The sequence below is a fragment of the Ptychodera flava genome, assembly GCF_041260155.1.
Source record: "Ptychodera flava strain L36383 chromosome 3 unlocalized genomic scaffold, AS_Pfla_20210202 Scaffold_27__1_contigs__length_13241970_pilon, whole genome shotgun sequence".
In the NCBI taxonomy this organism is placed as follows: Eukaryota; Metazoa; Hemichordata; class Enteropneusta; family Ptychoderidae; genus Ptychodera; species Ptychodera flava.
The window spans coordinates 339,420-364,915 of NW_027248281.1; the positions used below are offsets into that span (position 1 = coordinate 339,420).

At 39.1% G+C, this 25,496-nt stretch overlaps 1 protein-coding gene across 2 annotated transcripts in view; it reads right to left on the minus strand.

Annotated features, from left to right (window-relative positions):
- The window catches only part of LOC139126525 (retinoblastoma-binding protein 5-like), a 299,327-nt gene that overhangs the window by 250,553 nt on the left and 23,278 nt on the right, over window positions 1-25,496 (minus strand). For both annotated transcript variants that reach the window (XM_070692577.1, XM_070692578.1), the window contains one exon: window positions 12,454-12,594. In XM_070692577.1, the coding sequence (XP_070548678.1) occupies window positions 12,454-12,594 (141 nt within the window). The remainder of the gene's footprint in view (window positions 1-12,453; window positions 12,595-25,496) is intronic.

A 25,496-nucleotide genomic window follows, 5' to 3' on the forward strand; every position in this document is an offset into this window, starting at 1 on the left:
AATAGGGTGTACCCCAGGGCTCCCGCTACCCGATCGCCAATTAGCCAAATGCGAAAGAAAGTTAAAAATGGCTTAAAAATTCCAGTTTGGCGAACATAGTTGCTAATGAATTTTTACTGCCCTGGTGCCACCTCAACAAAAAACTACAGCTAACAATAAAAAAGTTGTAAGATGTTGAAACAGTTTACTCTCCTTCCTACAAAGTTGCAATGTACCGTATTAAAACAGTTTACTCTCCTTTCTACAAAGTTACAAATTCCCTGGTACGTGGAGCAGACATTGTTGCTGTTCCGTCTGTGGTACATAGAGGCTTTGTTTTGCCTCCTTGAGTCCTGCTCGTCCTTCAGTCTATCTAGAAGTTTTACCTACTTTGCTAGAATCAAAATTTGGCCTGCAACTACTCAGCTTGATAGTAAAAACCATAATTTAAAAGGGAAATTTCACAAACGGAGCAATAATACAAAGGAAGAGGAGAAAAACTGAGGTTTTCTGAAAGGTCAAGTCTAGGTCATCTCATCATGTGATGTCATGCATGAAAACCCCTTAAGTGTACAATTATGGTTCAAAAGAGCCACCTAGGGTGGGTCAATAGGTAAAACGTATTTTTGGTGTCTTCCAATTTAAATGGCATTCAGCTTGACTGTCAGTTTTAAATTAAATTTATTAAAGGCCAGGGCTGGGTATAAATAGCAACCTCCCCCTGTTGGAGTTAGTTTATGCAAAGCGTGGCTTGGGTGGCGTCACGCTCGATCGCTCCGTAAAAACCATGCCAAAATGGTCACAGGCGAAGAAACTTAGGCGTCCATGCACATGTACCTAACTATGAATGTCTAGTGATTGAATATATAGATATTTTTTTTTTGATTTGAGCATAAATAAAGCTGATTTTGGTCGATGAATGTATTTCTCTTTGTCTTCAACTTGCGTGGCAAGCGGCCACAACAAAGGTCTGCAAGCTGTCAATCAAAAAAGGACGCGATACAGGTGTGAATCGGTAAACGTTTGCGATGTCAACATGTTAGGTACGCACAGCCATGTAATTAGATGGGGCGACCGCAGTGCAGAGCCGCATGCACAGGCACTCTTTAGCTGGGTAGTCTGCTAAATAGATCGATTTTCAGCTCGATCTATCGATCCCGTAGTCGATATGCCCACCTATTAAAACACCCATTTAGATTGCAGTGCCGGCATGTCGACTACGGGATCGATAGATCGAGCCGAAAAGCGAGCAGACTACCCAGCTAGAGCCCCTGTGACTGCAAGTATGCCACCCAAGCCATAGCGCGTTCTCGCGTAGACGTCGTACACGCCGCTATTTCCGATCGTTTCTTCCACAGAACTAGTCATTTAAAGTTCAGATTCAAGTTCTTTTAGATTTTTCTGTCGTGAAAAGTATTATTAGGCCTATTATCGTCTTGCCGTTTTAAAACATTTTTGATGACCTAAACGACATTGTGTGTTGTTCCATTGCCATGGACACAACTTCTGGCGCAATCAACGCGAACCTAAGTTGCGGTTTGTGCACGTGTCGCCCAATCTGCGTTGTCGTAATTCACACAAACTAAATGTCAATCACTGACTTTTTCAGATACATTTGTGACGTTCTTCTAAGATTCACTTGCCGACCGTGCAGTACTTCAAATCACTTATGCGGCCTCGCGAGGTAGACAAACTTTTTTGGCAGATAGTTTGTGGAGTGATCGCTGTAAATATGAGTATTTTACGGTAATATTTGCACTAGCGCAAACAAGGCATTGTGCATTTTCGCGAGCCAGAGCGTTATTTCCGCTCCGTAGACCTACGCACAAGTCAAGCAAAGCTGTTGCGGTAAAGAGGTGCGTTGTTTACGACGATTGGCATTGTGTAACTCTGAGAAACGACGTTGTGATGATTTACGACGGCGCCACGAGGGCCAGCGTGAGTGGGATCGTCTGAGAACAGAGAATCGACGACTCGATGTGATGATTAGAACGATGTTTTTTGACACAAGATCTAAACATAAGCGTTATGATGAGGAAAAACGCCGTAGATGTTATCTCCCGAAGTGGAAAGCACAGTGGCCTTCATATGTGGCCTTGAAATATGACGGTTCCAAAATTTTTGTTCATCGTGTCTCAAATACCCCATCATTGCCAAACCACTGGGAAAGCGAAATGCTTTTCTTGACGGATGCGGCATGTTTCGCGTTGAATCGATAAGGTCTCACGCGTAATAGTCAACCGCATTTGGACTGTTTGGTGCATCACAGATGAGATCGTGACGGGGACAATGATTGTGGAAATTTTGTGGGTCCCGCTGAGCCCGATACTGTTTCACTTGCCAACACCCTGATCGCATGCACTCGCAATGCGTGAACCGAATGACGACGACCAGCGACAGAAACTGACCAATCCTTTTACGACGGCATTTATGCTTGCCAAACACGGGAAGCCGATGTATGATATGCCCGGATGTATGTACCTTCATTGATGTTTGACCTGCGTACAGCCTACAGGTCTGTGTGTTCCCGGCGTTATACAGCCTCTTGTGATGGGGGGGGGGGCACACAGACCGTACGCAGGGCTACTTCAATGTGAACTTTTGAGAAAAATCCGCGTCAACATCGGCGAAAATTACTAAAATAAGAAAGCCCTGAAAGCGGCTACGGAATTGGCTGCAAGTATTTTGGTCCTGATTATTACAAATGGAGGACAAGTAAATTTTTGTGAGGACAAGTGAAATTGAAAATCCACTTGTCCGACGGACGAGTGAAGTGGAAAAAAATTGTCAAGCCCTAGTAATAACGTCGTTAGTTGCAGCGGCGGCGTGGTGTTGTACCTTTGTCATTACAGTTGAAGTCGTTGAAGTACACCTGTTATTGCTACAAGCACCGCGGCTTCACGAAACGTTGCTTCTCAGTGTACTGGTCTCGCCGTTATATTCAGTTACGTATAATCTGTTGTTTGCATGTCAACACATTGGCCTGTTTACAACCTCCTGTGCACACTAATCGTGACCGTAATTTGCAAAGACATAAACATTCGATCCCGCCCGTGAATGTCAAAGGTGAACGGCATTAACTTGATCCCGGGTATCAAGTCCCTGGCCTTTAAGAGTCATTGCAAAGGGATATTGTCAACAGTAATTGCAGTAAGCATATCCATTGTCAAATCATCACATTTGTGAATTGCAATTTTGCATGTAAACATTAAAACAACAATTCATTAAAATTGTTAATTCAGTCTATTTCAAACTGCTATAACTTATACAAGAAATTATGTGATTCTGAATTATTTCAATATTTTTGCAGATTCGACCAGTTTAATGATGTAGAAGTATACATTACCAGACATTTCTTTATGATATCAAAATATCAAGTGAAAATATATCTGTGTTAAAATGTTATCACAATCGTTAAAACAATGTATTCTCTCAAACAGTGAGTAATTTAAATGAACATATATCATTGTGTCTTATTTTACAAGAGTTGTGTTTGGCCAAAACCTTTGGTCTCAAGAAAAATACTCATACTTAAAATGCTATTCAGCCTGCTTGATCACAACTGTGACATACAAGTAACACCGGGGCCAATTGTATCTACACTGCCAGTGTGCTACTAAATGCTTTCTTCTGCCATCATTTTTTTATTCCTGTGGATAAAACATTTTGGTTATGGAAGACTGCATAAATTTGCCGCATGAGAGGCTTGTAGCTTATGACAAGCTATCATACTGTGAACACTAAATGAATGCCATAGAAATGTTCTGTACCTGTTGTAATATACACTTCACTTTGCTACCAGATTTTAGAATTCAATTGATACCTTATTTTATTTCTGGTGGTAAAAGTTTACCATCTGAAATGAAAAAGTATTTCTATCCTGGAAATGTCATAAAAACACAGATTATTCAATACAAATTGAACAAATGTTTCTTTAATGTAAAAACTATCAGGAACATAATACAAAACATCTCGATTTGTAAAATTAGGAACTCCTGAATGCGGAGAAAGCTGTAATTGCCACGCTTAATTGAGATCATAAACTGGCTAAAAGTTGCTCAAAGTGGCTACAAGATTTTTGATTTAGCTAATCAGTTGGCTAATCATTTTGGTGACTTAGGGGGAGCCCTGGTACCCCTATAGGAAGAATTCTTTATTCAAATAGGGTTTAAAGTTCAACTACAGCTTTTTTCGTAGTTTGCCTGTGAGCGCGCCCCATTTTCCTATGTGTTTTCACGTAGTGCGGAAGGAAAGGGTTAAAGTCCAACCTTTGTCGAAATCTTACGATGTAGTGCCAACTCAATGAGCCGATTTCGGACACACGTATCCTCTAAGCCTAATCCTAAAGAAGATTGGGTGATGACCCTGGGGTACCAGTCAACTCACACTTTTTCCAACCCGCCCAGAACCAACTCGCCCGATTCCAACTCGCCCGATACTAACTTGCTCGATTCCAACTTGCCCGATTCCAACTCGCCCGATGCCAACTCGCCTGATACTATTTTGCAATGTTTATGAATACGTGGTACGTATAAAAACGTTTTATTTCTTAAAACAACCTACAACAAATATTCTTAACATTGAGAACCACTGGTGCGGGCTGGGGCTTGAAATATGTGCCAACATGGAAAAGTTTTTATTTTCGAATTTCACGTTTTGCAAATCTCTTGAGAGAATAAATTTCGCTCAGTTTCTTTATGTACCGGTATAGGGAAAGTTACTGCAGTTACTTGCTCATGTCAGCAAGACCGTCTTTTATGAGTTACTGGCCCGGCATGAAAATGGCTGGCCTTTGGCCATCGGGTTCGCTACATGGAATCTATAACTACATCTCAAACAACGGGCGAGTTGGCATTGGGCGAGTTGGAATCGGGCGGGTTGGTATCGGGCGGGTTGGTATCTGGCGAGTTGGAATCGGGCGAGTTGGAAAAGGTGCGGGTTGACTGTTATTCATGACGCTCACTTGTTCACCTTGAACTGACAAATACAATGTTTTGATGTCTTACAAGCTTTGTTTAATTCTCATAACAGAAGTCTAAATGTTACTGGGGCAACCGATATGTCAAAACCTTACCAACCCTCCGAACATGACATGTACATGTACAAACCATACGGCCGTTTTCAGGGCTAGCATTTATATCAAAAGGGCCTGTAGCGTACTGGTACTTTTGGCCTTAGATTTGGGGGGCTACAAAGTGGCTCTCTTTGACTGACTGTAATTAAATTAATCATTGAGGCTACCGCCATGCTTTGATGTTTAGTTGTTTTTGATGTCATTGTCCATGCAAACAGGCTCTGCCTACAGTTTTGTAAAATACAGTGTACGCACTTTTCACGAGAATACATCGTACCGGTACTGACTATCTCTTGCTAAATCACATTCGAAAAGGGTTAACTTTGGCGATGTCATTGCATCATAAACACTTGTCAGTAAAATAGTTTATGACAACCATGAAGTTTTCATCCTGTGTGCACGCCAATATACATGTAACTCTATGCGTACACATGGTTTGTTTACATCGTAATTGTTCTCGTATGCACAGCAAATGTTTGACCAGTTTATACCTCTACGCGTCACTGAATGATTAACAATTGTTTGAATCATGGAACGACTGTTCCCTAGGGGCCATTTCCTTTGTTACTAAAGTGATTTTTCCCCCAATTGTTGTAATTTTAAAATGCTTTGTGAAACTTTGCGGATACCTGTATGGCCTACGTGTTTATGAAACAGTCTATGTTTATGATACGCCAATAATGTTTGTTTGAGAATTGCTTCGGCTAAATTTCACAGAACAGTCTACCTTGCTGTTGCCAGTTGTCACTCAAGCGCCATTATGAATTTTCGATGAGTTGGGGGTCTTTTATACGCCGCACACGGTTTTAACCAATTACACAAGGATGATGATACAAGAGATAGAGTTAAGAAATTTAACTGTGGTGAACTTGACTATTCCTTTCAAATCCTTACCTAACTTGACTAATATACACTGCGTGGTTAATTGCCCGCAAAAATACATCAGGGGCGGACCATTTGATAAAGGGGGGTGTCTGGAAGATTGATGAGGTACATTATCTTTTTATCTGATCCATTGTACATTCTTTTTTCCTCACTCTCCCACCTTTTCTTTTTGTCAAACCTTCTCTGGCTGATTTTTTTTAACTTCAATACATTATATTGAGATAAATCTTAGGTAACCTGTATACCAAATATCAAAGCTATCAGATCAGTAAGTACTTTTTGGATAAAAAATTTTGACCAATAATTGGGAAAATGGCACTAAAATTACAAATACGATAATATCAATACAATTTATACAAACTTGACTTGAGGTCATTCTGAGGAACATGAATATTAACTTTCAGAGTGATTAGACAAGCAATTTCAGAGAACATGAATTTTTGACTAAACACAGAAAAAAATACCCTAAAAATACAAACATGCAAATTTCACCCTAATTCGTGCTTATATCATTTAGGATACCTAAAAGAATCTGCATATTACGTTTCAACCCAATCTGACCAATGCTTACTGAGTTTTAGCCATTTGCAGGATTTTTCTATTTTTCCCCCTCATTTGCATATGTTTGGCACTGACATGTTCATTTGAACAAATTCACATGTCAATCCCTAGATGCACATGTACACCAAATACTAAGATGGCAGCCATTGCGGTTTAGTAGTTTTTGATCTGGACGGACTAACAGACTGACATATATACATACCGGTACATACACACAGACACCATTTCGCCACCTCAAATTTGCATACATATGCATATATGGGAGCTAAAAAGCCACGCTGCTGATCAAACATGCCATGTTTGGTCCAAGAATCCCTTGATTTTGTCATCTTTCAGGCGTTCATTGTCATTGAATCTTGCATATGATGTCTATGAATATATACAGTTCAAAGCAGAACTAACGCACCAAAAGGCTCGCCTCGGGCTCGCCTCAGGTGAGCCTGAGAAGTGGTTTCCGTTTAGAGACCTGCTGCACTCGTATGCAAATTTATTCATGTGCATGTCAAAGGGCAGCAATATTGACAATCAGTACTTGAACAATAGACCCGTCAAAACGATCTCGCTAACCTTTACACACAATGTTGCAACGCTCAGAAACTATCGCTAAAACCATCTGGAAGGAAAATTGCTACACTTGATAGGATCTATATTCATCTACCGGTAGTGCACATGCAGGCTGCTATTGCACCCTACGTTACTTTACTATTTATTTACCCTTCTAGGATATGTGATTAATAAAGATGTTTCCGTTATGAACTTCTTGCCTTGCTGTTATTTAGGATACGTATTTACTAACAAATACTCCCGTTTTGTACTTACAACTGCCGAAAACCATTCATTTATGCTTGTTTCTGATGATGTTTCTGATGTTTCACATGATATGTATGTGTTTCACTACCCAATCAACGTCCATCTCTACTTTCAAAACTCCCTGTTTCGAAGAAATTACGGCCAAGAAACAAAATAGTTCGTCCATTTCTAAAATGTTGTACATTTGTCAGAACTGTTTCCGCTCCAAAAGTCACATATATTGCGGCCAAAAATTATGTCGTTTGCCAGTGTGTTTCACGTCTGTCCATCTATACTTAATGATGTCAGACATTCAAAACTGTTCCCCATTTCAACTTATATTACGACAGAAAGCCAAAAAATTACGTCCGCTTCTGCACGGTCCCTCCACAAAAGGGACCGTGGCTTCATGTTACATGTGGGTCGATACCCCTCCACAAATTCTAACATTCAAAATTGTTCCCGATCCGAATGAAATTGAGGCAAAAAAAACTCAAAAAGCTTTCAAAATTCCTATGTTCGTTTCTGATCGTATTCTGTGCATTTGAGTTGATACCTGATAAAGTTTGATATTTATAAAGTGTTCCCGCTCCAAAGTAACTGGAGACGGAAAAAACGTCTTTTTCTAATGGTAGTTTACATGTAATTCAAACCCCGTGATAGAAAGGGCCCGTAGTCAAACTCGGTTATGCTTATTCCTGAAGTCTGTGGTATTAAATGTGAACCATTCTCCAACTTTGAAAGTTATTACACTGCATAAAGGTTACGTCAAAGTACGTCACCACAGATTTCTCATGTCGTTATGTTTTGAAAATTGTTGCGATATCTTACAATTATCCAGCTCAGAACTGTTCCCGCCCCACATGTATTGCGGCCCAAAACTGGCGATACGTCTTTTACCAGTAGGCCTATTGTTTAACATAACTGTCCATACCCGATGAAAGTCCAACTTTCAAATTTACTGTCCCCATGCCAAATTATTACAACCGATAACCAAAAACGTAAGTCCGCTTCTGTCAATATTTTACATGTGAGTCGATATCCCACATTCAAAATTCTTACCGATCCGAATAGCAATTGAGGCCGAACATAAAAAACCTCCGTCTTTTTCTAGTAAAGTAATGATTCCCACATGGAACTAACTGGGCAAAAAAAAAACAAACAAAAAAAACAGGCATCTTTTTCTAAAAAACTCAGTGAAGTCCAAAGTATCAGAACTTTATGAATTTCACGTGACTGATCAATCTTGTGATTAGCAGCTACATGATGTTAAAGGTCATAGGTGACATATTGCAAATCATTCCACTTTCAATTGTGCAACAGCCAAAGTCTGCCTACGTGGAATCATGCTCCATTTTCTCGGAAAACGGTCAGTTTCCATAGTAACAATGCAAATTGCAGACTTGACCGTCGAGAATAACTCGGAGCTGCGGAGCTGGACGGTCGTCTGAATCTTTCGTGTACAAAATGACGGAGGCACTGCTAAAGTTTCTTGTTATACGTTGAACAATAGAACACTGGCTAAAATGCTCACTGGAGATTGAAGTTTTTGTTACTCTCCGGCCCTCTTTTGCACTGGCAATGACAAAATTACGCCGAGTCAATAGACCGTGTAGTGTATTCGATGTCATCTGGTGTAATAAAGCTTGGAACATCAAAGTCCCATACATAGGGAAACCGCTGGGAATATCCATATATCGCCGAGTGATCAGCGGACAGCAGTGTTGCTCTGTCCATGATCATCTTTTAGTTCGTTTATCAAAACCGCGGGGTGTCTCATAAAGCATACGCCCTTCAACATTTTGCATGACCGATGTTAATAACCCAAATAAAGGATTGGCTTTTTATGAATAAAGTTACATTGCTTTTACCTATGTGTATGATCACCAAGTGTTTGTTGAATTGCTCAGTTAATTTCATTGCTTTCCTATTTTCCTGGAGTTTTGATGACCGTTTTGCACGAATGACTAACTAGCACTTTTTCCAACTTGAACCCGCCCAGAAGCAACTCGCCGGATCGTCCTGTTCCCTCTGGGCCGAAACCAACTCGCCCGTTGTTTGAGATGTACACGTACGTACCGCGTACACTGCGTTGTCGATTCAGTCTGTACATATCGATTAATTGATGGTAGAATCGAGACTGCCTATGATGTTATCAATTGGAACAAGAAATATTTCGATTGATTAACTAACACAACCGAAATTTTGAGCACTTTCTTCAACTTTAAAATCTAAGTCACCGCCTTTCCTTGACAATGCCGTTTTCGTTTGAAAATGCTCTGTCCCCGTTGTCTATGAACGCCCAAATTTGCCACGGCTGTACTGACTGAGAGATGGCTATGTTATCTTCAGCTATTTTTCAACACCAGTGATGCCATGCCGTTTTTCTCGCCAGGTTTTCTCATTTCCCGTAAATTTTTGGTGATGGCTATTTGAAAATAATAATTTGCGTCCACTGATCGTGGCGATTTGATGTGGCTCTCAGAAATTGAAGTCCAGAAAACAGGCTTCGATTCGGAGACCAACCAGAAATACATTGTCAAACTTTATACAAAAGGTCAAACCAAGTGTACGTGCTCGATTGGATGCGTTGAATGCAAAAAACAAACTATGTCATTAATTAGCGATTAAAAGCTGCTGCAGTTCAACATTCTATCCAATTGATCTTATGCTTGAAATATTTTAATTTAGACCGCCTTTTACGTCGTAGGTTTCTCGAGAAAAATCTACAATGTGCCCACTTCAATTGGAAAGCCCCCAGATGAATAATGGTATCATCTGTATGACACGAGCGAATAAATGTAGCTGAAGTATGTCTTGTGCCATGTCAAGGCCAAGACTCGGACACGGCGTACAAGGCGACATTGTCTTTGCCTCTGAGGAGAGACTTTTAGAAATACTGTATAGGCAAGAAAAAAGGTCTGGCTTTATCTACGGTTTACTATATTCTTACAAAAATACAGGAATACCGGCCTTACATGTGTTTGAAAATCGATTTCGGGACGTCCCTGAACGAAAGCTCGCCCGGACGTAGTAACCAAAAGCCGTCGACGACTGCTGGCAGCTACAGCTAGTACTACTATACAGCTTAGGCCGGCCGACGGTTTGAACAACGTGATTTGTGACATTGATTCCCTGCCAGCAGCAACAACTATTTATGCCGTATTTCAACTTAATAATGAGCTAATACACTGAAACTGTTGGAAAACCAAAACCTTGTGTGCATTCTCCGTACAGAATTTCGTTACACATGTTGGATATTAAAAAGAACATCGAGGCAACTATTTTAGAAACAAGGTCTGGTTTCGCCGCCCGACCCAAATACCCAAGCAAAACTTCGAGCTACATACTGTATTGCAACTATCTAAGAATATGCATCTACTGTAATTTCGTCGGCTAATTAGAAATTTAGTGACTTTGAATTTCATTCAAGGAAACACTGCAGCACTGTCGGTTAGATTGGAAATATTGCTGAAGTAACTGCTCGAGTTCAGATGACACCGTGCGAAAGATGTAAGCTTAAATTGTGGAAAAGGTTCATATACAACAACTAGAAATGAGACGCACATTGTAAACCTCGACGTAAGTTGATAACTGTGTACTTAAATAGCAGTTGAAAAGTTTTTGTGGGAAATTGGAAATGACGGCATTAATTATAACTACGTCTGTACATGACGGGCGTCTGTCACAATACCTACCGTTTTCTCTCCTGCACATTTTCTTCAATTTTGAAAGTCTGTCAAAGCGGGTTGCTTCAACCGTGACAGGTTACCTGGTCAATGAAATTTTCCTCAGCAATGCAACAAGACTACACATGGGCAAAAGCAATGTAACTTTATTCATAGAAAGTACATGTAAATCCTTTATTGAATAGTTACTATCGCAACGTTCACGCAAAATGAACGGCCTCTGCTAGTGGTGGTGTTTTGTCTCTGACTGCGCACACCACTGTGTTTTTTATAAACAAACTGCACAATGATCTGATGCACTTTGCGATACTACGTCGGCTAATCACTTGGCAATATTTTATAGGGATATTCAAAACGGTGGGGACAGTCCGACTTCGTTGTTCAAGACTTGAAGTAACATATTGTTGCTACGATTCGCGACTTTCTTTACTGTGAACTTCACCGATAACGGCATTGACGTCTCTTAAAAAACTTTAATCGTCATCCCAATAATCCGATGTTGTATTTGGGCATTCATTTGTATATAGGCCTATAAACTACGCAAGTCGCTCAGGAAGTCGTTGTACAGAGATTTGACCCTTCAACAAAGTGGGTCACAAGCTTTCCTTTGATGTGAAGGTGTGTAGAATTATATGCTTGAACTGCAAGTGCAACAAATTGTTGGCCTGTCTACAGTCCAGAAATTACGTCTGAAAAGTTAGGTCGACTTTTGTCGTACTCGTCCTCAGTGTAACCACAGTGTGGCTGGGACAGTTATTGCTGCAGAATTTACATGTCAACATAATGAGGATTTCCAGTTGCAGATAATGAGCTATTGAGGGCAAACCTGTGTGGTCTGAGACGCGCCTGAGGCGAGCCTCAGGAGCGCCCAAGGCACGCCTGAGGCGAGCCCAAGGCGAGCCCGGATGGTGCGTTAGTTCTGCTTTGAACTGTAGCGATTAAACTTAAGTCGAAAATAAACTGAAAAAATGTTCTGTCTCTAATTGGAGAACACATATGTTTCAAACTGTGTTCCCTGTACGACCATTTGACACCTCTTTGCATATGTCACGAAAGTGCCGATCATGATTATTCAAATTTATCACACGGTCAAAGCGATTCTACAAGAATTTAAAAACCCCCGCCCAGTGTATGTAAATGGATGAGTCATCATTGATCCCCCCATTGTGCGCCCGAGCCCACGGTCCTGGAAGTTCCTGTTTAAAGTTGTGGTGTAAATTACCAAAACCCTTTGTTTACTTATTGTCAACTGTTAGATAACTTGCGGGCAAGCTTCGGATTAGGGAAAGAAACTTTTGTCAGGTTGGGTAGGGCAGCACTTATTAATTATCAGAAAGGATCACCAAATTTCTGGCAGGACCACTACATCAAAACTTTCACTGGTTCTGTGTGATAATTCTATTTTTTACATGATTGTCAAACCCTCATAGGATGCACATATATCAGAAGGTAACTGAAGCTGAAGGTAACACTTACTCATTTCGGGGATTGAACTGAACTTTCAGGACTGGTGATGGGAAACGATATCTCTGATCACACTCTCCAGTAATAACATCCCAAATGCAAACCATATTGTCCGTTGATGCACTTAATAACTTATGGCCATTCCTGCTCCAACTGCAAAAAGATAAAAATAGTGTCAATGACACTGTGCTCCCATTTTACAGGGACATTGCATTCTTACAGGTCATGTGACATTTTGTCAAAAAAAATTGTATTGCTAAGTTATCCCTATATACCAAAAATCAGACATCTAGCTCTATTGGTTCGCTCAAAATTAGATGTGTGCATAATTAATGAGGTACAATATGTGGCATCATAAGGTGTCCCATCATACCATACATGAAGGGTGTAGCACTTGTGGTTAACTGAGTAATGGACAAATATGTATATTTCAGGTCAAAGGTCACCAGGTCACGTGACATTTTGTCAAAAAAATTGTATTGCTAAGTTATCCCTATATACCAAAAATCAGACCTCTAGCTCTATTGGCTTGCTCAAAATTAGATATGTGCATAATTAATAGGTACAATATGTGGCGTCATAAGGTGTCCCATCATACCATATATAAAGGGTGTAGCACTTGTGGCTACTGAGTTATGGACAAATATGTATATTTGTCACATGACATTTTGCCAAAATATCTGAGATATCTGCGTGAACTGATGGACAAATGGATGGACGAACGGACGGACATGACCCAATCTATAAGCCCCCTGGACTTCATCCGTGGGGACTAAAAACTGTGTCACTGCATCCTTTTTGCAATATGAATACGATGAGAAACTAAATTTTTATTTTTCTTGGCCTTATACATGGGAGTCTACCGGTATGGTGAACTGCCTTATACATGGATTCTATGGAGGTGTAAACTAAAAAGTCCTCTAACACGGCAAAATTTGATTGCATTGAGAAACAAATCGACATGCATCTGTATAAGGTAGGGTAATGTCATTGTGCAAAGTTTGAAAGAAATTGACCAGGGCATGTCTGAGATATCTGCGTGAACGGACAGACGCAAGGACGGACACACAAACATGACCAAACCTATAAGTCCCCCCAGAGACTAAAAAATTAGGAAGCTTCATAAAAATGGGAAAATTGAAGACGTGTCTCTAAGAATTTAAAACAAACGACCTGGCAGCTGACAGAGCTCCTTTGTGTTATGTAGAGAATAACTTTTTGCGACACGTGTTGATGAAGGAGGAAATCTTTGACAACACACTTCAGGTCAGCCAGACCAAAATTGCAAATATAGCTGCAAAAATAGTAATTGAAGAAGATATAATTCGAACATATTAAATTAATATCATACATAGAAAAATTTCTACTCAATATCATAGCTGTTCAAAAAGATTTTGTGAAACAAATTTTTTGACCAGAATAGCACAATTTGCCTAAAAAATACAAAATTGCAGATTTCATCCTGATTTCAATATATCACATTAAGATAAACTCTAGGAACCTGTATACCAAACATCAAAGATATCAAATAAGCAGTTTTGGAGAAATACATTTTTGACCACAAAATTGCCCAAAAAATACAAAATTGCGAATTTCATAAGAATTTAAATACATCACATTTTGATCAACCATATGAACCTGCATACCAAATACAAAAGGCATCAGATGAGTAATTTTTGGAGAAAAAAAAATTTTTGACCAAAAATTTGGGAAAATTGCCCCAAATTACAAATACCAAAAATTCACTACAATTTTTACAAACTTGACTGAGGTCATCCCAAGGAACATGGATACCAACCAACAAAGCAATCGGACAAGCTGTTTCAGAAAAAAACGTTTTTTACTAAAATCTGAAAAAAATTACCCAAAAATACAAACACGCAAATATCATACTCAATTGTACACACCTAATTTAGAATAACTAAAGGAACCTACATACCAAGTTTCAACCACATCTGGCCAATGGTTACTGAGTTTTAGCAGTTTGCAGGATTTTTCCTTTTTTACCTCATTTGCATATTTTTGACACTGACATGTTCATTTGAACAAATTCACATCTCCACCCCTAGCTGCACCTGTACACCAAATACTAAGCTGGTAGCTGCTGCGGTTTAGGAGTTTTTGATCTGGACGGACTAACAGACATACATACATACATCAGTGTTTTCCACAAATAAAAAAATTAAGTAGGTGGCTAATTTGCATAATATTTACATAATCATTTGCACAATATTTTCTTATAGTTTGTGTTCACTAAAAAATTGACAAAACAGGGTACTCATGGAGCAGAGCCCTCCACTGATTTTTTCAAAATTTAGTACATCCTCACTAAGTTGCATAAGCTCTTACCCTTGTTTAACTCAAATAAAGAAAGGTTAGGAGAGTAAAATATACCGTTACAGTTGGTAAAACTGCTCAGATCAAAGAAACTATTAAAAGATGTAAAACAATTGAGACATCCAAGCTCCCGTGACAGCATCTCTAGGAAAATACTACGTTTTTCAGTATGTTTATCAGGGTTCTCTGACCCTGCGCACCCCTGGTACCAAAATAGAAGAGTCCCACTCTGATGTCATATCCGCCATTGTTTACAGTATATATTCATTCACGCACGCGATCTGAGATTTTATTCTCTTCACAGTGCATTTTCATTTGTTTAAAGTAATTAACGCTCCATCTGTTAAGAGTTTTTACTGCTGACTATAACAATTTTCATTGCTATGTTGCTGTTTTCACAAGATACTGACCATTTGATCTTGGAAAGTTGAGTTGCTTTTACGTGCAGCCAACGAATGCCGGTGTTGTGACAGACAGTTCCCTATAAGCTATGCTACGCTGTTGATCGGCAGCATACATGATGTCTTCGTTCAACGTTTACTTTTTATTTCAAGATGTGAGTCAAACAGAAATTTCACCAAATTGCCACTTCTCTATCTAGGGAATGTGTTATCAGTTTGATTTCAAAATATTTCGTCAATTAAGAGCGGAAATCGTAGCTGACTTTTGCTGTCTTTTGACTATGGTTGTATATCAATTTTTCTGTCCTTTACAATTTCTTTGGTTGGGTCGGTGGAGTCAAGGGGTTGAACGATAGCGTCGCGGGCCGTAACACTGTTTTTGGCTGGGGAGAACCCTGAATTTGAGGGTGTTAAAAGAATTTAAGTACTTTCTTGGGGGGAATTTCGGCAAAATCAATCGACACAACACTTAGATCTTGATGCGACCACACAGTTTATTGTGTGAATGGGTTGACAAGTCGGTCGAGCTTCATTCATGGTCTTTTTTCCGCTATGATCATCGTGACATATCTTGACGAGGTACTAAAATGACAAATTCACACATACAACAACAGCAAAATGTGCCTTATTGATTTAAATTAACACTTTATTGAAATTAAATACAGAAACAAACAAAAGCAAGGCATAAAAACATTGCCGTAAACCAAACCCGCCACCCCAGAACAAAGGCTGACGGTGGGTTTCAAAAGCATGGGCGGCCGAAAATTAAACTGGGCGGCGTAGATTTTATCTGGGCGGCCGTGAAATTTAAGTGGGAGCACCGCCCATTTAAAAGGCGCCTTGGAGAACACTGTACATACTTACATACATAAATACATACACACAAACGACATGCAAATGAGATGCAAATGCAATGATTCACCTTATACGATTAGCTCTCTTTGGTATACCAAATGAGAGCTAAAAAAGATAGTTTCTCATTACCATATTTTGCTTCCATACAACAAATACCAAAATCTGTAAATACTGCGGTTCTCAAGATATTTGAGTGGACTGATATCTGCAATGAACAGACATACAGTACAGCTCAAGTGTTCCTTTCAGATTTGCCAGCGACGGGCTAGCTCAGCGTTAGCGTCTATTCAGTGTGGCGCCAGCCTAGTGCCACTGATGCCTGTGTTAGGCCAAAAAAAAAAAATAGTTGTTTCTGGTCATTGACACTTGACAACCAGATATGAACTGAAAATGCTCACGTGTTTCATACAGTTATGTGTGAATTTGAACCTTTGCCACATGTTTGCAACTTCATTGAAAGTATTATGATCAACATAATGAGCAATAATCACCGCCGATTAATTCTCAAAGGTCATGAAGTATACAAATATGTAATTAGCTGAAATAAAAATATTAAAGTTCTTTGACTGCTGTCATTGTATCACCATTTTATATAGCAAGTGTAATTACCGTTGGCCAAGTCCTTCAAGCCATATATGCCGAGCTGTGAAAGCTCATTAGATATGCAAATTGTAAATTAGCTGACATGAAAATGTGAAATGACTTTCGATATTGTTTTAACCAGGTATAATCATCAATGTTGTCATGTTTTGCCAACTTTGATTAAGTAAGTCCCAGTATATATCCCTAATAAGCAAAGTTCATTAAATATGTAAATTGGGAATTGACTTAAGTAAAAATGCTTAATGATTGTCAATAATGTTGTATCATGGTATCTGCAATATATGTAGCAAGTTTTGTCAACTTTGGTGAAGTCAATTCAAATATATATCTCTATTTATGAAAGTTCATTAAACATGCAAATTAGGAATTGGCTGAAGAGAAAATGCTTAATGACTTTCAATGATATTGTATTACAGTGTCTTAAATGTACATACCAAGTTACATCAATTTTGATCAAGTCAATTCAGATAAATATCCCTAATTATGAAAATTCATTTAATATGCAAATTAGGAATTGGCTGAAGTAAAAATGTCTTTTGACTTTCAATAATGTTATATCACAGTATCTTTGATGTATATAGCAAGTTTCAATAACTAAAATCAAGTTAATTTAGATATATATCCCTAATTAGGAAAGTTCATTAAATATGCAAATTAGCAACTATCTTTCATGTCACCCCTTAATGCTTCCCACTCCTGATATATCTTGGTGTGATCAACATTTGTCAAATTGTGTGTAGTTGTTTTTAATGTATATCCGTTTTTTCTAAAATCATTAATTATGCAAATGAGTAACAAGCGACCTAGCGGCCGATATAGCTCCGCTGTGTTTATGTAGAGAATAACTATTTTTGACACATGTTGATGAAGAAGGAGGAAATCTTTGATAGCTCAATGCAGTGGCCAGAAAAAAGTGGCTAAAATAAGCTGCAAAAATACACAATTGAAGATTTCATCATACTTTGAATATATCACATCGGATCATCCCTAGGAACATGTCAACCAAAGCTATCTGATGAGTAGTGTTTTGAGAATAAAATTTTCTGACCAAAAATGGCAACAATTGCCCCCCCAAAATAAAAATTGCAGATTTCATCATAATTTCAAAAGATCAAATTGAGTTCATCTATAGAAACCTGTATACCAAATTTCAAAGCTGTTAGACCAGTACTTTTTGAGAAACACATATTTTGACCAAAAATGGGAAAAATTGCCACAAAATTCAAAATTGCAGATTTCATCATTATTTCAATAAATATCATGTAGTTCATCTATGGAAACCTGTATACCAAATTTCAAAGCTATCAGATGAGCAGTTGTTGAAATACACATTTTTTGACCTAAAATTGCAAAAATTGCCCCAAAAATACAAAATTACAGATTTCAGGAGAAATTAAATATATATTACTTAGCTCATCTGTAGGAACCTGTATACCAAATTTCAAAGCTATCAGACCAGTACTTTTTGAGAAACACGTTTTTTGACCAAAAATAGCAAAAATTGCCCCAAAATTACAAAATCGCAGATTTCATCATAATTTCTACAAATATCATTAAGGTGATCTGTAGGAACCTGTATACTAAATTGCAAAGCTATCAGATGAGTACTTTTGGAAATACACATTTTTTGACCAAAAATGGCAAAAATTGCCCCAAAAATACAAAATTGCAGATTTCATCATAATTTCAATACATATCATTTAGTTCATGTGTAGGAACCTCTATACCAAATTTCAAAGCTATCAGATGAGTAGTTTTGGCAATACACATTTTTGACCAGAAATGGCAAAAATTGCCCAAAAATACAAAATTACAGATTTCATCAGAAATTCAATATATATACTAAGTGCATCTATAGAAACCTGTATACCAAATTTCAAAACTATCAGACCAGTACTTTTTGAGAAATACATTTTTTGACCAAAAATGGCAAAAATTGCCTTAAAAATGCAAATTTGCATATTTCTTCACAATTTGAACAAATCTTAAATAGATCATCCCTAGGGACATATGTACCAAATTTCAAAGCTATCTGACCGGTAGTTTTGAAGAAGAAGATTTTTAAAGATTTTTTTACCAAAAATGACAAAAATTGCCTTAAAAATACAAATATGCAAATTTCACCACGATTTGAAGAAATCTGACTGAAGTCACCATAAGTAAACTGCATATAAATTTCAAAGCAATCGGACAAGCGGTTTGAGAAAAGAAGATTTTTTTACCAAAAACACCAAAAAATGCCCCAAAAATACAAATATGCAAATTTCACCACGATTTGAACAAACTTAAGTGAGGTCACCCCAAGTGAACCGCATATAAAATTTCAAAGCAATTGGACTTGCGGTTTCAGAGGAGAAGGCAATTGTTGACGGACGACGACGACGACGACGACGACGGACGACGGACGACGGACGACGACGGACGACGACGGAAAATCAACCTATTTGATAAGCTCCGCGTCGCTGACAGCGGAGCTAAAAAGTATGCAAGCCACACCCACCAAAAACTAATCAGTTCTTGCCATTTGCTAACTGAATATATGTTACAGATTTGATTCTGATCTGACCAGCCGTTTTTGAGATATTGGACCAACAGACAGACAGACAGACAGACAGACAGACAGACAGACAGACAGACAGACACACAGACATCGCTGCGACATATGCCCACGTGTGTAAACATGTTAGCAAAAAATGATGCGGTGACGCGATTTTTTTTTTTTTTTTTTTTTGGCAGGGCTCCTTTATAAGTAATTTGACAACTTTAAAGTTCGCACAAGTGTTCAACAGTTAATGTTTTCACTGCCTGGAAGGTAGTCCTCTTTCACATTTTTCAAATTCTTAGCACAATAGCTAAACAGAATATGTATTCCTCTGTCAGAAAAGTAGTCCTTTTTGACAACTTTCAAGTTCGCACAATAGTTCAACAGTTAATGTTTTCCAGCGTCCGAAAAGTACTTCCTCTTCCTTTTTAGAATTTTTGGATGAGTCTCAAAACAGATAGTACATGTTGGATATATTTCTTCAGCTTTTTCCCCTGATACTATATCTGGACTGGCACAGTGGCAGCATATTGCTGGAAAAATCGCTGAAGAATAGTATGGGATTTCCACAGGATTATTGCACTGCAGATCCGCTCGAACAAACACTCTGGCAAAGATGTGGTTTTCCTGTCCTTCAGGAATAAAGGCACTCAGGGTTGAACCACAGGTGAAGTCAATATGATCTAATGCTGCTTCAAGTTGTTGGAGTTCATGCAGTTTGAGTTTTTTGCTGCTGTGCAGTACTCTAGGCTTATTGCACTCAATGCACTCAATGGTGTGATGTACCCTACAGGCTGTCTGCGCACTTGGGCTAAATGGTAGTTCATGGCCAACTTTTGTCTTTGTCTGCAGTGAAGGCATATCTCTTTCTGTAGTGTGTGTACCATATACTTCATGGAAAGGTTTGTAGTGCAAGCCATCACCGGCGAGTACTGGGTCTGGTAAGTGGTGGACTTCCTTGAAAACCTCTGCAGGTAGTCTGGGTGGTTTGTGATATTTACAGTTGGTGTCTGCACATTTCTTTACACTAAATGCATAGTTCCTCTCCACCAAATGTTGGTCACAGAACTCTTTCATTTCTTTACTTTGTAGCACTTTCCTTTTTGGCATGCTTACAGACACATTTTCATCTATCTGATGTATGTGGTTCAAAAGTTCAGTGATCTCCTATTCTGTAGCACTCTGGTAGATTCTGAATTTCTCTTCCTTGAGTTCAAGTTGCTGAACTATGGATGAAATCAGGGACTCTGGCTGTTGCAGACTGTCTATTACGTCAGCCTTCAGCTGTGGGGACTTCTTGCAAGCTTCTCTGATATCTTTCGTACTGTTACACTTTTCAAATAATTTTTCTGACTCTGCACTCATTTCTTTGCGCATGATACCAAGAGCTTGAAGACCAATGTTCAGTATCGACATGATTCGCTCTGCTGGATTTTTCCAAGAATGGCCTGGTGGGGTACGAACAGCAATCACTGCATCCAGGTCCTGTTTCAAAAACAGGGCTATCAGGGATAGCTGCACTGATGAGAATGTGACTCTGTGGTCTGGTCCACCATCGCTGTATATCAACTTCAAAGGAGCAGTGTCATTTACTGTGTCAAGGACTGTACTCAGTTCTGCAGCATGGCGTTGTGGAGATGATGGCTCAAAAGCACTGCTCTTGATACCAACAAATACTCTACCTCTGTAAAAACTACCTGTGATAGATGAAGGAACGTTCACCATCAGGGCAACACTGGGTGTCAGAGTTAACTTGGTGAAGTCATGATCAGCTACAGTGAAGCTCTGGTTGAGACCAACCAACACCTGCCTTCCTCTGTCGACAGCAGCAACTGGTGTACCTGGCTCACCGACTTTCACTTTGTGTTTATCATCCACACATACCAAAGATACATGGTCATGAAACTTCACATCATCAAGAAATGTCTGGTGATGTTCACTATTACATGTACATCATTAAACTGGAGGAATCTGCAGAAATATTAATGTAATGATTTGAAATGGATATGCTTACTGCAACTACTGTTGACAATTTCCCTTTGCCATAACTGTTAATAAAATTTAATTTAAAACTGACAGTCAAGCGAAATGCCATTAAATTGGAAAGCACCAAGAAATTACCTTTTATCATAAGATTGTACCTATTAGACCTCCCTAGGTGGTTTCTTTTGAACCATAATTGTGTATTTAAGGGGTCTTCATTCATGACATCACCTAAGATGACCCAGATTTGACCTTTCAGAAAACCTCAAATTTTTCTCCTTTTCCCTTGTATTCTGACTCTGTTTGTGAAAGTTTCCTTTGAAATAATGGTTTTTACTATCAAACTGAGTAATTGCAGGCCAAATTTTGATTCAAGCAAAGTAGGTAAAACTTTGACTAAAAAGGAAGACCGGTGCGCGGGACTCACAGAGGCAAGCCTCAGTGTATTCATGGTCGTTATATGTCCATGATGTATTGTAGCACAGTCCGTCCATGAGGGACTGAGAGGGACCTGATTGCAGTATCGAACAGCAACAATGTTTGTACCAGGGAATTTGTAACTTTGTAGAAAGAAGAATAAAGTGTTTCAATACATTGTAACTTTGTAGGAAGGAGGGTAAATTGTTTCAACACCCTACAACATTTTATTGTAAGCTGTAGTTTTCTGCTGAGGAGGCATTGTGACATGATTTCATGAGAAGAAAAAAACATAAGAGCGTGCAAAGACGTCAATATTTTGCCATTTTGTAACCAAGCGGAACAGAGCTATTTTATCTGCCGGCCATATTGAAAGCGGTACACTCAAAGAACTAGAGAGTGGCTCGGCAGCGCGTACGTACAGAGGCTTCATTGAAATTCACTTGTCCGTCAGGCTGGGAGAATGTTGTTTTCACTTGCCCGGACTCAAAATTCACTTGTCAAGGGCGTCGGGCGGCGAGAATTTTCGAGCCCTGTATTGGGTACTTTGATTACAGGTCCTCAGAGAGGATCTCCTCTTCATTAGGTCTGTGATAAAAATACTTTTGAATAAATTCGCTTGATACATGTCTGAGCTGTAGTTCAGGACATGAAAAAATCGTAATAAAATGGCCACATGGCAGCCATATTGGATCGTATCACAAAACAAATAAACATGCATATGTATGACATTGGTCAATCTCCTTGTACCAAGTTTGAATAAAATAGGTTAAGATATGCCCAAGTTATGGCTCTGTACATGAAAAAATCGTAACATGCGGCCACATTGGATCGTATCACATAAAAAATTGACGTGCATATCTATGACATTGGTCAACGTCCTTGTACCAACATTGAATAAAATCAGTTGAAACATGCCTGAGTTATGGCTCTGTACCGGTACATGAAAAAATTTAATAAAATGTCCGCCTGGCGCCCATATTAGATTGTATCACAAAACAAATTGAAGTGTATATGTATGACATAGGTCAATGTCCTTGTACCAAGTTTGAAAAATACCGTCAAGGACAGTGTGCTCACATTGGGTTTGAATTGCTCCATTCGAGAAATATTTAAACCAGGAAAAACAAAAATGACAAAAGCAAATAAGGTCTCCAACTTAGGTACTGGAGGTCATCTTTAGGAACATGCATATCAACTTCTATAGCAATGGGACAAGCAGATCCTAAATACATAAGCAAATTTCAACAACAAAAAATAGACAGAAAAGGTTTGATTAAAAGAAAAGGTTCTTTAGGAACATGCATATCAACTCCTATAGCACTAGGACAAGCAGATCCTACATACATAAGCAACAACAAAAAAATTAGCCAGAGAAGGCTTGACAAAAAGGAAAGTTTGGAAGAGTTGGGAAAAAATAAAGGGTGGGAAAAAAATGTAACAGGGATCTGGTAAAAAGTAATGCTTCCTCATCAATCTTCTAGACCCTACCCCCTTCTCAATATCAAATGTTCCACCCCTTTGTTGATCATGTTTACATAAGGCAAGATGGCAGGAAATGTATTTACAACCTTGGGGATTTTTTAATTAACGCTATGAGTGCTATCATTCGAATGTAAACAGCACTTAAATTAATTACAGATAGCAGGGATCACTTTGGGGCACGATAACGCGATATTTATCAAAAATCAGAAAAATCGCATTCAGAAAAATCAATTGGGCAAAAAAGTCGCGCCGATAATTCAAATGGCGCGTATGTGATACCTTTACGCGATCTAAATTCATCGGTAACATTTGGCCGGTTTTCAGTACAGAACCACTCATTGTGTCGCCGTAGAGAGCGCTATAATTACGCGAGAAAAAAGCTGTTGCAGAGTTACCCGTTTCAACAGCGTTTGTGATTGGTTGCCAACAGAAAGTTTTGCGTTCATTGACAAATCATTGGAGTCGATACAGCAAGTGCTCATTGCTGATGTACAGTGTGTTGTCGTAGCTCAAAATGGCGCTTTCGAAGGAATATTCATGTCCAGTACGAGTGGTAGTGCGAAGAAAAAAACAAAAATGCACTATTCTGGACTACTGTACTTCCGTTACTCCCGCACTGGAAAGTATGGATTCGACCGCCTTCGATTACAACTACACTCAGAATGACAGTTTCGGACAGGGTAGTGAATTTCGCCCAAAGCCGTTTCATAAATGATGAGCACAACGACATCTTATTACCATACCCTTCGAAACTTTATTGTGTTTATCCTCAAACTGTTAACACCGACAGAAGTGGCATTTAGGGGGGTCAAAGTTGCCAAATTTTTGCCCCATGTTGAGCGCGTGTAATCGGACTGCTATCGCAGCAATCGGACGTCGTATTTTGAATGTGATAATAATAATAATAATAATAATTTTTATTTTTCTATACCGTAAATCCATAAAATGCTCTAAACGGTTCACAAATGTAAAAAAATAAACAAACCTTTGACACTAAAAAACATGCAGACACAGGAAAATGTATAATATCATAAAAAGACAATTAATTAAAAGCTTTGCGGAAAAGATGCGTTTTTAGACGTTTCTTAAAACAATCGATGGTATTGCACATTCTAATATCAGCCGGTAAATCGTTCCATAAACGCGGAGCGACATGGCTGAAGGCCCGTTTGTATATGAATGAAGACCTCGTAAACGGAACCTCAAGCAAGCCCGAATCTGAAGAGCGTAGACGGCGCGTATTACTCTTGGGTGTTAAAAGGTCAATGATATAGATAGGCGCAAGACCATGAAGTGCCTTAAAAACCAGTAATAAGACTTTGAATTCAATTCTACGCTCGATTGGGAGCCAGTGAAGTGATCTTAAAACAGGAGATATGTGATCATACTTGCGGCAGCCAGACAATAGGCGAGCCGCGCTATTTTGAACTAGCTGTAATTTCCGTAGTAAACATAAGGGAAGCCCAAGAAACAATACATTGCAATAGTCCAACTTAGAAAAAATGAAAGCATGAATGAGCCTTTCAAGTGACAAACGTGGGAGAAATTTACAGATGCGAGCTATATTCCGTAAATTGAAGTATGCACTCCTGCATGTGGATGTCACATGCCGCTCCATCGTCAATTGGCTATCGAGAAGAACACCAAGATTTTTGACAACTGGCGCCGAATTCACGAGGGAGCCGCCTATTGCAACATCCACAGGCCCGAGACGAGAGAGGGAATGCCTCGTTCCAAAGCAGATGACCTCCGTCTTACTGTCATTCATCTTAAAACGGTGACTCAACATCCAATACTGCACACCCCTGATACAATCAGCAATCTGAGCAATGGCGGGTGCAGAGTCATCAACCTCAAACGAGATGTAAATCCCCGTATCATCCGCATACAATTGATGTGAAACACCGCGATCAGTGAGCAATTCAGCTAATGATGATGTGTATAATGTAAATAAAATGGGACCGAGTACACTTCCCTGGGGAACCCCACATTCCAATTTTTTGTGGCAGACACAGCACCATTGAGAATTACACATTGATCACGGTTCGAGAGATAGGAAGAAAACCATGATAGCACATTTCCAGTAATGCCAATTGAACGAAGTTTGTGTAACAAAAGATCATGACTAACAGTATCGAAGGCTGCCGATAAAGCAAGCATGACAAGCAAAACAACTTTCTGTTGACCAATAGCACAAGCGATATCATTATGTAAGCGGAGTAGAGCGGTCTCAGTACTATGATATTTTCTGTACGCAGATTGACGAGGTACATGTAAATTATTGACATTGAGATGGCTCTGTAATCGGGCCGCAACGACTTTCTCTGTAATCTTTGATAGAAATGATAAATTTGACACCGGTCGATAATTGTTTAAAACACCCTGATCCAATGATGCTTTCTTCAGAATTGGAGTGACCATTGCCAGTTTCA